Below are 12,394 nucleotides of genomic sequence, written 5' to 3' on the forward strand. Positions count from 1 at the left end.
TGTCAGCCAGCCAGCTCACAGATGTTTCAGAAAGAAAACCAGGTCAGCATTAAGAGGTTCGCTTCTCCTGCTGGAGGCGACAGGTCAGCAGCTCAGTGTCTGCTGTCTGCAGCTGGCAGGCTCCACCGAGGGAAAACAGTCCTTAAGCACTGGCCTGAATTCCTGTCAAACCTGCACTTCTCCTCCCAGGCCTGGACAGCGAGCACCAAACAGCCACGGCAGCTCAATGCGACCCCGTGGCTGCAGCCAGCTGGATTCACCCTGCACACTGAAGGACACCCCTGGCACTCTCCAAAGCCTCAGCCAGTCTCTCCAGACCAGCCTCGTGCCATCAGCAGCAGGGGCTGAGACCTGCCTTGCAACAGAACCCCAATGAGGGGAGACTCAGGAACATCCAAGCCCGTGACTGGAGTCTCAGAGCTCCACAGAAGAGCCCAAGAACCCTTCTCTGATACATCAGCCCCACCTCTCATTTCCTCACTGCATTCCATGGCCCTTCAGGAAAGGATATCTGATCTCTCCACTGTGCCCCTGTGATGGAAAACCTGAAATGATTCTGAGGAGTACTATGAACAGAATCTTTTGCTTTATCTTGCACATAAACACCAAGCCTGAGCTGACAGTTCTACTGGCAAAAGAAAATGGTGCTCCCAAAAAGAAAGACCGACTTAAGTATGTCATGATCAATATGTTTGATCACAGATATAAAATAACTCCTCTGTGTTTACAAAGATCTTTGAGCCCAGGAGGTGAACATCTATGAACTTCAAATAGTCATTACTTCCAATTACAAAACAAACAAACAAAACGACACAAAACCAAATCCCTCTTCACACATTACTGTTTATCCCCTCAAAAAAGGAAAAAAGCTTGGACTAAAACTCCTCTGAAGCTGCTGTTTGTGGCCCACCTGTCAGTCTTCAAAAATGTGTGTAACTTTTCAGCCAAACTTCAACCTTTCAAAACTTGCAATCTTCTGCCACTAATGGAAAAACACAAAGATAAATTTAGCATTAAACCTTGTAAGCTGCTATCAGAGACTATCAGTATCTTCAGTATCTGACTTACTGCTTCATCTGCAACACACACCTGATGCACATCTCTTTGCATCACTGTACTCCAGGCTGTATCTCTTTATGGGTAGCAAAATCAAGCTGGCTAATTCATTAGAGGACAAAAGCAATATCAACCAAGCACAGACAACCAGCAGCAAAACAAGATTATTTAGATTAATAGCTCAGAGAACAAGAACCCTCATTTTTTATTTGGGCATCTTCTACGTGCTGCAGAAGGGAAAGTCTGAACAACAACAGTGCTGCTCTGAGAATGCAATTCCAAGGCTTGGGGCAGGCAGAAAAGAACCAGGCTGTGAGGAACTCCTGTTAAACAAGAAAAAACAAAGAGTATGTGGTGTAAATATGAAGTTTACAGAGCTGGTTAGAAAAACATCATCCTATTCTGTATTCCAGAGAAATCTGCACGAGTCTTTTTCATACCAAGTTACAACCTGAGTACTGGGCAAGGAGTCAGTGACACCACGCATGTAGCATTAAACAGATTTTAAAAGTTCTGAGAGCAGCAATGAACAGTTTTGCCTAGACTAGCTGCCCCTTCCCAGGGTGCCTGGCCGATGGATTCCCTCCAGGATGAGGCTCCCAGGCTGGAGCAGGATGCCGTTTGCTCCTGCAGCAGGAGAAAGGGCTCCATCTCCTGGGCGCCTTGCGCACTGTCACCCAAGTAAAGCCGCTGCCTCTCACCCAAAACCTTCCTGAAACATTTCTCTGTTAAATTACAGTCAAGGAATTACCTGGAAAAATATCTCTAAGCTACTAGCCCGGCTCTGAAAAAACAGTCGAGTCTGTCACGATTAACACGGTTTTTTCAGTGAAGTTGATCAACAACTCAACTAACACAAACACTGGGTTTTGAAGAAATACAATCAGCACCTCCTGGAGAGACAGAGAAGTTTTTCTTTGACACAACCCTTCCTTAATAACAAACTCCTACAGGAGCCATGCATGAGTATCCTTCCCTAGGACAGTAAACTCCAAAATAAATAAAACATTCTACTCACAGAGCAAGAATTTCAACATGTTGTGGTTTTTCCCCTCACTATGGAAACCAATCCTACTTCAACAGGAATACACATGACAAATGTATGAAAATCCCTGGCAGCACAGCAGTAACATACAAAAAAGTCCTACATCCACAATAAAAACCAAAGCCAACCATACTGTAAAGTCAGCATTAAGAAGCTCAAGAAATCAAAAGTAATTGAATACAAAAGAGATTTCAAAGATTTATAGTGTGTACACATGAACCATATATAACTATGATGTGTACTATTTTATTATCTGGCTATTGTGCAGCTTACAGGGATATTATGCTTAGAGCTACAGCTGTCTTTGTTTCCACTGTTTATGAGAGAGAAAAGCCCAGGAGCTTACAAGTGAAATCCAGAACTACCAAACACAAGATTAGCCAGAGTAAACTGTTAATGAACTTGTTTTCCCCCCACAAGGTGAAGCATTATAAACACTTAGTTATCTCTTTCCTTGTCACCAAAAAGAGACCAGTACTAAAAACAGTAGGATTACCACTACACTCCTGAAAGCTGAACCTCCTTCCCAAGTATTATTACATAAAATTACACTGGAAGGGCTGATCATAAGCCAATCTGACAAAAAGCCTGCTGGGAGCAGGCAATCAGTGAACAGAAACCACTGAGAGCAGACAGTGGAAGTGCTGGAGGAAATGAAAAATCATCCTCTCCGAAAGCGCCACACGCTGCTTGCACTGCCCTTACATCCTCTGCACCAATGAAGAACCTGATAAGAAAAGATGAGAAATCCTAATGCATTCCCTTTTTCCTTGCTTATCTCGTTACTAGCAAACAGCACATTGCTCCAGCTCTTTGGGACAATCAGCCAACTTGTTCTTTTTTTTTTCCCCTACTATGAGATGGGCAATTAACTTCTCAAACTTTCACCAACAGCTTTCTCTGGGAACCAACCAGGACAATGATCTCTCATCATCTTCATCACCCCGACTGAAAATTAACATAAGTCATGCTGTAAGAAGTCTGAGCAAGAAAAAAAAGAAAAAAAAAAACAACGAGGGAGGCAGGGGGGAATCATCCAGTCTCACTTGCTCCAATTGCATGTAAAAGGTGATTTTCCTCAAGAGCAATTCCCCTTTCTGTATGAGAAGGTGCCATTAATAGCACTAAACAATATGGCCCAATCAAAAGCCTAACACTTCACAGCAAATATTCTGATTTTAAATGAAGGAGTTATTAGACTTCGACAGGCAGAATCACTTGGTTCCATTTCTCTCACAGTGTGAAATTACCTCGTTAAACCTTTAACAGCTTGAGGTAAGTGAAAAGCTTTTACTCCAATGTCTGATAGGACAAGTGTTGTGAAAAGGATTCCTACAATTTCTGTTCATACCTTACCACAGGAGATTTAGCACAATTCCATCTTCATCCTCAGCAGATGCAGGAGAGAACCTCAAGCACACTATCTACTTGCCTGCCTCTGGAAAAGGTTCATTATTCTCATTAAACAGAAAACACTGAGGAAGTTAAGGAGGTTTTCTCAAGTTGGAACATAAGTATCTTTTACACGAAGCAATACTGTGCCCAAACCACGTGTGCATATCCAAACACTTCTGCTTCAAACAAGGCCAGCACTGTGCATTGCTCTGTTGCTGGGTATGTGGAATGAACACAATAAAGCAGCAACTGGGAAAATGAGGTTCTGCTGCAGAAGTTTCAGCTTTGACCCAGTATGGAAGGTGATCTGTACTATAATGCTCATGAGGACAGTTATTTACAAAGAAGCATCTCCCACATGTAGTGTAGTAACAATGTAAATATTTAGAGGAAATAGAGCAGGGTTGAAACATGACACACAAAAGCTTCATAGCTACAGAGAAAACCTTCTGCAGCACAAGGAAATGATCAGAAGATGCATCATTTCCAGCCCCTCTTTATACCACACACAACAGAGACCTTAAAAAAATCTGGTTCACTGCTCAAGATGTCAGGAGTTGTTACGTATCAGTACACAGACCAGCTGGTACTACAAAACACCACTGGGGAGTAGGTTTGACAAAAAACTATATTAACAACAGTTCTTCAGCTGTTTTAGGGAAGAAAAGTCACAACGTGATCTAGCAGATTATTTTGAGAAGCTGATTTGATATCCAGATTTCGAAGGAAATATATTTACAACAATTTGTCACAAGTAACACACATTCTCTTCTCTGGACACATCCTAAAATTCTCACAAGTTCACTTACTAAGCAAGCAGACTCTCTAAACTGAATGCAGCTATACCCAAAGAGTTCAAAGAACTCAAAAACTGAAGCATGGCCTCAGAGACACTGGTCAAGCTGACCTGGTGAAAAACATTTGTTAGTTCCCAAAGATACTTTAAAACAGTATATATCTTGTTTTCTTTTCATATATAATAAAAAGTACTGGAAGAGCTTACACATGAAGAAGACATAGCAAGGAAACATGACCACCACACTTCAGAGATCAGATTAAAAGAAAGTGGTTTAAAAGCCTTACCTCCCTCCAGAGCTGTGAGCACATACCTGATATTTAAGCCAGTGCTCTGCTCCAGTTTCTCCCAGCTTTGTAATTTTGCCAGAAGTTTCTAAAGCAAAGATGAAAAGTAGAGTTAGACATAGATGAATGTTCTAGTAGCTGATTTTCCAGAGTTTTCTCAGATTCTTCCATTCAAAGTCAGTGTCATTCCTTCTCCTGTGGATTCCATGATCTTTGCCATTCTCCAGCCCTCACATACATTTTCCCTGTCCCCACAGCTGGATGAACCCATTTTACACATCATCACTGTAGATTATCTAATTCTGTGAGCTGCCATCCCTGTACCAGACCTTGGTGGACAAGATTCTTGGCAGCAAAGAAAACAAGCTGTATCCTCAACACGAGATCTGTCACAGTTGTAGAGCCCCCTGCTCCTCTGTCAGTTTCTCCTATAGATTTTGGCTTTCAGTCAGTAATATTGACAGCCACATAATATTATCTAAATCTGATCAGACACCAGTTAGCTCTGCAGCTCAGCAAATTCACATAATTTGGTTAATCTGATAACTCGCTGTATGCTTGATATAGGGTGGGATGGAAGCAAGACAATTTTATTCATCTGAGACTTCACTCTGGCCCCACCACATTTGTGGTGATCAAAGTGGGCATCAATGTTCTTACCACACACCTGTTCAACACCAACATGGCTGGGCAGAGCTTGATGCCAAAAAAAAAGCCTTTTGAGCAGAGGAAATGTAAAAGAGAAACAGCAAGGCCAAAAAAGACACTATGATGAGTTTGTTCTTTACACACAATCTCGGTAAACAGTAAATATCCTTTTGCTTTTTACACTTTCATTGCCATAACTCCCCTCATAACTTTTCGGTTTGGGAATGCCTTGTGCGAGCCCATTAATTAAAAGAGGCATCATATTTAAACTAACACAATACAGGAAGAGTCTGAAAGTCAGGGCAGGCAATAAAGGAAATCTCTTATTCTGCTCATCCACCCAATGTTCCCAGCCCCTCACCTCATTTTCCAATTCCACAGTCACTAGCTGTGCTTGGACTTTCTCATAGCGTTCCAGTTTTCTTTGGAGACCTTCAACCTCCTCCTTAAGCAATCCATTGTTTTCTTTCATTTCCCTATGGTGAAGAAACAGACACTATTAAAGAGCTGTGCAACCCAATTCCCTCCCACAAACTTCCAGATACACACACGGAATGATGAGGGAATCATGACATGGAACAGACATTCGATGTGGCACTTCTAGAACCCTCACTGCAAAGCTGCTGCTACAACAAACCCTCATAGTTTTACTGAAATTATTTTGGTCTGCTCTAAGTACCACCCTAATTATGCCTAAACAACCTGAACTTTTGTATCTACTTTATTATTTGACAAAATAAGGGTAACAAAAGACTCCCAATTCTACTGTTCAGCCCAGCTGGATGCAGGGCTGGAGCAAAGCAAGCACTACAGACCTGGCTTTTGAGCACCCCCTGATGACTGAGCAAGCACTGAGACTGCTTAGTTTTACTTTAATAGAGGTGCACAAGAGTGAGATAAAACTGTTTAACAGCAAATGACTTTTAATCAGTTGATATATTTCTGTGCACAAAAAACAAGCATGAGAAAAAAAATTCCAAGGCAAGCAATTAAAAATTATAATGAAACAATTACAAGACCAAAACCAAGGAAAACTACTTAATATTGAAAAGGAAAAACCTGGCAAGATGACTCATGTAATTTAAAAAACAAACCAAACAAAAAACCACACACACACTAAACACTTTTAGGCAAGTTATTCCATAGTATATTTAATTTAATTTTTCAAATCAATTGCCACTTTAGAAATCTGGAAAGCTCACTCTACCAAGGGCTACATATCAGAGTACTTTAGAAACTTGAACAAAACACCTTCTAAACATTATGCTGGAACAACAGGCCTTTAAAATAGTGGCAACAATAGCTAAGCAAAAACAGATATTAAAGAAACATTCATGTGTCTTTCCCAAAGATGTATGGAGTTCATCGCTACCTTTAAACACTGAATTTTGTTCTAACAAAGAGAAGTCACCACTCAGCATGATCAATACACATTCTGTGAGGCTCTTCTGTTCAAGAAGATTCCTCAGATCTTGTCAAATCCTCTCAAAGAGGAACCATCACAACACTGCTCAATTCATATGCATTATTTATATGAAATATTTAAACTTCTTTCTAAACTTTCCCATGTGGAAGAACAATAGAGGGATTTGAAATTGCATATAGTGCAGCTATAGCAAGTACAGAACAGAGGATAACCCTCAACAACTGAACCCTTCTCTCACCTGAAGTAGGCGTTTTCCTCCCTGAGCTGGCGCAATTCCCGCTCCATTTTTGGGAAACGAGCCAGTTCTGCCTTCATGTTCTTGACAATTAGAGCATCATGTTCCTGCTGGGAGAACTTCTGCTCCAGATCCTACAAAACATGGGATGACAATCAGACTTCAGTGATTAAGTTAGAACTTGTAAGAACTATTTCTGCACTATACTTGTGAAGCTCAGATCAAGGACTTGCAAGAAGCTGGAAGGAAACTGAGGAGGTATAAGTTCCAACCCACTGCTGAAAGGAAGGAGGATTCTCGTCCAATGACAGAGAAGAGGCCAGCCCAGGTGTTACATCTGCTTACCCTAATTTCATAACAAGAAACACCTGCTGCTAATCATTAGAAAGACCTCCTATCTACTAAACCAAATTGGATTTTTTTGTCCTCTATCCCTCCATCAATGAAGTGTAAATAGGGGCACTGAATGGCCTAAAAGAATTAGGAACAAGAAGAAACACAAATGCATTTTAGCATTATGTTGCTATTTTTCCCCCCTAAAAAGAAGTTTACATTACAGCTAATTATAGATAGCCTGATCCAACCAACCTCAGCACTCACTGGCCACCAACTCAGATACTTAAATGACAAACTAACCTTCTACTTCTGTAATAGCCCTTTTTTTATAAAGCACTGTTGTGTTTTTCCACTGAAGAAATCAAAAGCTAAAGCTTATATAGGTCACAAAGTTTCTTACCTTAATCTTCTGTTCATATTCTGCCAGTAGGGATTGGTTTGCTTGCAGGGTCTGGATTTGCTGACTTGCCTCTTGCCATTTCCTGTTAGATGCAGATAGTAAAGGTACTTAGACCCCAGAAATCATGTACCAGAAACAACCTGCATACAGAAGCTTCTGACAAACGCAGTCAAACATCACTAACAAGGTAAATGTTAATGCTATAGATTTTGTCTCATAGTTTCACACTGATACCATCTCCCTCTAATTTAGAGACAAAATATCCACCCATTTTAATAAAAAGATGAATATTGAGAAAAATAAAAAAAAAACCAAACCATCAACTCTGGAAACAACAAATACACACTGAGAGTAAATAAACCTTTAAAACTCTGAAACCGAAGAGTTCAAGTTAGTAAGGAAGGAAAAACATACTCATAACTTTCACCTACCCCTCCCACTATGATTTAAGTTTTGGTATTTTTGTTCTGTTCAGACCCTAAACTTCAGATTAGCCTTTCCTACCCAGGTGCCTTCTGTTAACTGTCTACCAGGAACATGAGACATCACTGAGATTTAAAGCTCAGGTTTGTGGGGTTTTTTTCCTCAAGGTACAATTAACTTGCACCTCAAAGGTAGTTTCAAACAACAGTTACAACCTGCACATCCAGATCAAAGAACCCCTTTGAAGAGGGGAAATCAAATGCTGTTAAAAGTTTTCTGAGTGATGACACCTGCACAAGACTCAAGTTTTGTTTGCCTTTTTCTCCCTACAGTCATTCATCCCCTGCTTACTTTTTTTCAACATCCAGCTGTTCCATCAGTTCCTGCTTCTGAGAGTCTTGGCTTGTCATCTGCATCTCTTGGTTCATTATATTCCATTGCAGCTCTGATATTTTTCCTTTTAATACAGTGATTGTCTGAATTAATGGAAGACAAAAAGCAGAAACACACAACGCTGTGACTCTCCAAGACGGATATTATGGATGGTGATATAAATAATTTCCAACTAAAAAGTAAAAACACTGAATCTAGAAACCATCCCACTCTTGCAAACCTTCAGACCTGGAAACTTACCTTAAACTGAGGCAAGAGAAAATCATTTAGTCATTTTTATCTGTCCCCCAAATTATCATTTCCATTACTTGTTACATGGGTGACCTCAAACTGGCTATGAAAGGATTAAAAATTACTCTGTTCTTACTTCATTAGCTTCAGCTAATTTGTTCTCCTTCTCTTGCAGCTTCTTACTCATTGCCTCCATGCTCTTCTTATAGGATTTGTTCATCTCCATTTGTTCTTTCAGTTTATTTTCAGCTTCTGTTTCCCTCTCCTGATACTGCTTTATGCGTGTGAGCAGCTCCTGGTTGCGGTCAGCCTCTCGCTGGCCAAGAAAACAAAAATGCAAAGACATAAGAACAAAGTAGCACAAAGGTGAAGCCATTTTCCCTTCTCCTGTCTTCATTCCTCACTACCATGGTCACCAAGGCATCATTGTGAGGCAAAGTTACTCATACCACAGCTTTAACCTTTGCACTGGGAAGGACAAAAATCTTACCAGCAGCAACTCAATGTCAAGGAAAACCCAAGGCAACAGAGCTGGAAAATTAAGAGACAGGGTCTTCCAAATCTCCTACACTAAGACATGACTATGAGGCTACAGATGTGGTTTCCCAGACTTCATTGCACAGTCTCCAGAACATCAGCAGATCTTCAGCAGAAGATCTCCAATACACAGCTGACCCAAGCAAACTGACTTTCAGAAACTCAGATCTCAACAGTTGGGTTAATAAGGCAAACTTCCCTTTGCAACCTCTGGAAATTGTAAGAGGCCATTGAAAAGAAAAGAAACAGGGTTTAAATGCACAGTTCTATCAACTAATACAATAAATACTTTTGCATTCTGACAACCTTTCATACACCATTTCAGTTTATTCCCACTACAAACTGATTAATACTTATTGAAAAAATGCATAGTAAATGGCTTTGCTAATCAAAGGAAATCAAGACATGGATTTACATAGTAAGCAAGGATTATGCAAAGCAATGTGAGGTTCCTAAAACCTTTATCCACATGACTCAGAGAAACACAGAATCTGAGCAGGGTAATTACCACAGTGCTGGATTAGTGCTGCTCCCTTTTTTTTGTACTTGTATTTCAAGGGTTTCTGTGACTGACTCAGCTACATTCCAGTTTGAACTCTGCCTGGCTTAATCCCACATCACCTGACTTCAGAGGAACAAGGAATTTAGACACTGACTCCTATTTCACAACCACACACTAAATCTGTCACCCAGCATCCTCGTAAAATACAACAAAACATGCTTATTGTTTTTTAAAATATCTTTTTCAATAATCAGCCACACATAAGACTTTTATTATGCTACAAACTTCACTGATCTACTGCTTATTTCAGTAATGTTATTAAGCAAACATATGTGGGCATAAAAGCAGAAACCAATAAAAGCTATTGGTCCCCAAGTGGGGCTCACTGTTTTATCAATGCAGGCTCCCTTGTGTGACACTGCATGGCTGGCACTGCTGCCTTTCCAATTAATTACAGTCACACAGACTAAATGCTTGCAATTGTGCCAGCAGAACTTTAAATTCATCCAGGAGAAAAATTATTGAATACTTCTGGGGCAAAACAAATAACAAATCCCTTTTGTTATTGCTACCCGTGACAACTTCAATGCTAAACTAACAGAACCCAGCGATCAGACCATTGGTCTGTCAGCCTAACAGGGCTTCAAGTTCACACTCCTGTGCACATTGGCAGGTTAGTGCCATGCACCGCGAGGGGATCTGTACAGCAAAGCAGTTGGTGCTGGGAACTTGACCACCACCAGCTCTGCAGTAAATGCAAACACAGTAAATTCATTCCAGGAGCATTAACTACACATTCATTGAAGTCTTGCTCTGAAGACAGTGTCCATTAGCAGTTGGAGAACACCAGGCTTGCTCCTGGATTGCATCTCTCAGTTTAGCTTCATTCCAAAGAAAAGGTTGACTATACATATTCTGAGACATTGCACTGCAAAGCACAGCACCTGAGAAGTGGAAAGCACATCCCTGATCCAAACCAAAACACCACTGTAGATGCTCCCCAGGTGTTCTGACTCAGGCCACCTGCAGCCATCCCAGTTACCTCATAGTTCCTGGCGTTGGTGTTGGCTGCCTTCTCCAGCTCGATGCGAGCTCGTTTGTGGCTGAGCTCCATCTGCATCTTCTCCCGCTCCACCTGCAGCAGCTGGGATTTGGAGTGGATCTGCCCAGCTTGTTCTTCCAACTGACCAGTTCATGTGAGAAAAGGGACATGGCACCCCATTAACAGCACATCAATAACACTGGGACTCCCACCCTACCTGAAGGGAAGTTCTAGCCAGGTGGGGGTTGGTCTCTTCTCCCAGGCACTCAGCAATAGGACAAGGGGGCACGATGGGCTCAAGCTCTGACAAGGGGAAATTGAAGTTGGAGATCAGAAAAAAATTCTTTCCAGAGAGAGTGCTCAGGCATTGGAATGGGCTGCCCAGAGGGGGGGGGGATTCCCCATCCCTGGAGGTGTTTAAACTGAGCTTGGCCGTGGCACTGAGTGCCATGATCTGGTAAAGGGGCTGGAGTTGGACCAAGGGTTGGACTTGATGATCTCAGAGGTCTTTTCCAACCCAATCGATTCTATGATTTACGTGTCATTTACAAAGTACAAGGAAACTATCACCAAATTTGTGGCACTTCTCACACCAGCTGCAAACGGGGAAGCCAAGAGTTCAACACCACACTCAGAAACCTACATCAAATCAAGGTGAGTTGGAAAGAAATTAGTTCCAAGTCCTTAAGTCAGAATTTACCCTTCAGTCTCTAGAGATACTCTGACAAAATATACTTTTCTATATAAAAAAATTTTAATTATGAACACCCAAAGACTCATAAAAGTAAGAGCAGCTGGCCAAGAAGCACAGGTCATGCTCCCAATAAAATGTAACTGCTGAGCAAAATAACTGGTTTTTTTAAGACCTCTACAACACTACATTTCATTTTTTCATTCAAATTACCTTGGAGCACAGACAATATCAGCAGAATTCCTCATGTCCTGGTGATGCACATCCAACAGACAGCTAACAGAGACTCTAACCAGAAGGAGCCTCCTCTAACCATCACTGTCACCAGAGATGTAACAGACAGAAATTGCCCATATTTTTGTCAAGCTTATTTTATACTTAGAGACTGAAATAGAAATTATATTAAGTTATAGAATAGAGAAACTTCACTCCACCCTAAGAAATAGTGCTTAGGATCCAAGATGACAAATTGCTTTATACTTTATGATCATGAAGCAGCTAACAGGAAAACAAGTAAACACAGGTGGATACAGAGGTGGAGATGAAAGCACAACTGGTTTGCATGTCAAAGCCACACTCCTGGATGTGTCCAGGCAAAGAAATCTCAAAATTGTGGGGAAAAAAAACAAAACAATGAAGTGTCTTACTAGAAAAATGTTAACAGATACAATACTTCTTTGTTCAGGAATATGAAAACAACTTACAATTTAATTTCCTGAGCTGGTACACGGATATAACTGGCAGTGAGTAATTTCAAAGCACCTTTCTCACACTTGTACAAAACAGAAATAAGTATGTCTGATGCTTGGAAAAAATCAAGCATTATGTGGAAAATATTCCAGAATGCTGAACAAAAGCAAGCTTCCATTACTGAGCTTGTGTGAACATCAGTTCCAGAAAGAATGGTCAGATCTGAATGAAATCAATCCAAATTCCTGCAATCAAAAGGAG

General features: G+C 40.9%; 1 protein-coding gene across 1 annotated transcript in view; it reads right to left on the minus strand.

Annotated features, from left to right (window-relative positions):
- Positions 1–12,394, minus strand: part of MAD1L1 (mitotic arrest deficient 1 like 1) — a 356,012-nt gene that overhangs the window by 342,005 nt on the left and 1,613 nt on the right. Inside the window, exons 3-9 of the mRNA XM_071570868.1 lie at positions 10,753–10,893; positions 8,808–8,987; positions 8,399–8,523; positions 7,625–7,706; positions 6,892–7,022; positions 5,589–5,703; positions 4,606–4,667 (exon numbers count right to left, since the gene is read on the minus strand). Of these exons, the coding sequence (XP_071426969.1) occupies positions 4,606–4,667; positions 5,589–5,703; positions 6,892–7,022; positions 7,625–7,706; positions 8,399–8,523; positions 8,808–8,987; positions 10,753–10,893 (836 nt within the window). The remainder of the gene's footprint in view (positions 1–4,605; positions 4,668–5,588; positions 5,704–6,891; positions 7,023–7,624; positions 7,707–8,398; positions 8,524–8,807; positions 8,988–10,752; positions 10,894–12,394) is intronic.

This window comes from Pithys albifrons, chromosome 16 (genome assembly GCF_047495875.1).
Source record: "Pithys albifrons albifrons isolate INPA30051 chromosome 16, PitAlb_v1, whole genome shotgun sequence".
Lineage (NCBI taxonomy): Eukaryota > Metazoa > Chordata > Aves > Passeriformes > Thamnophilidae > Pithys > Pithys albifrons.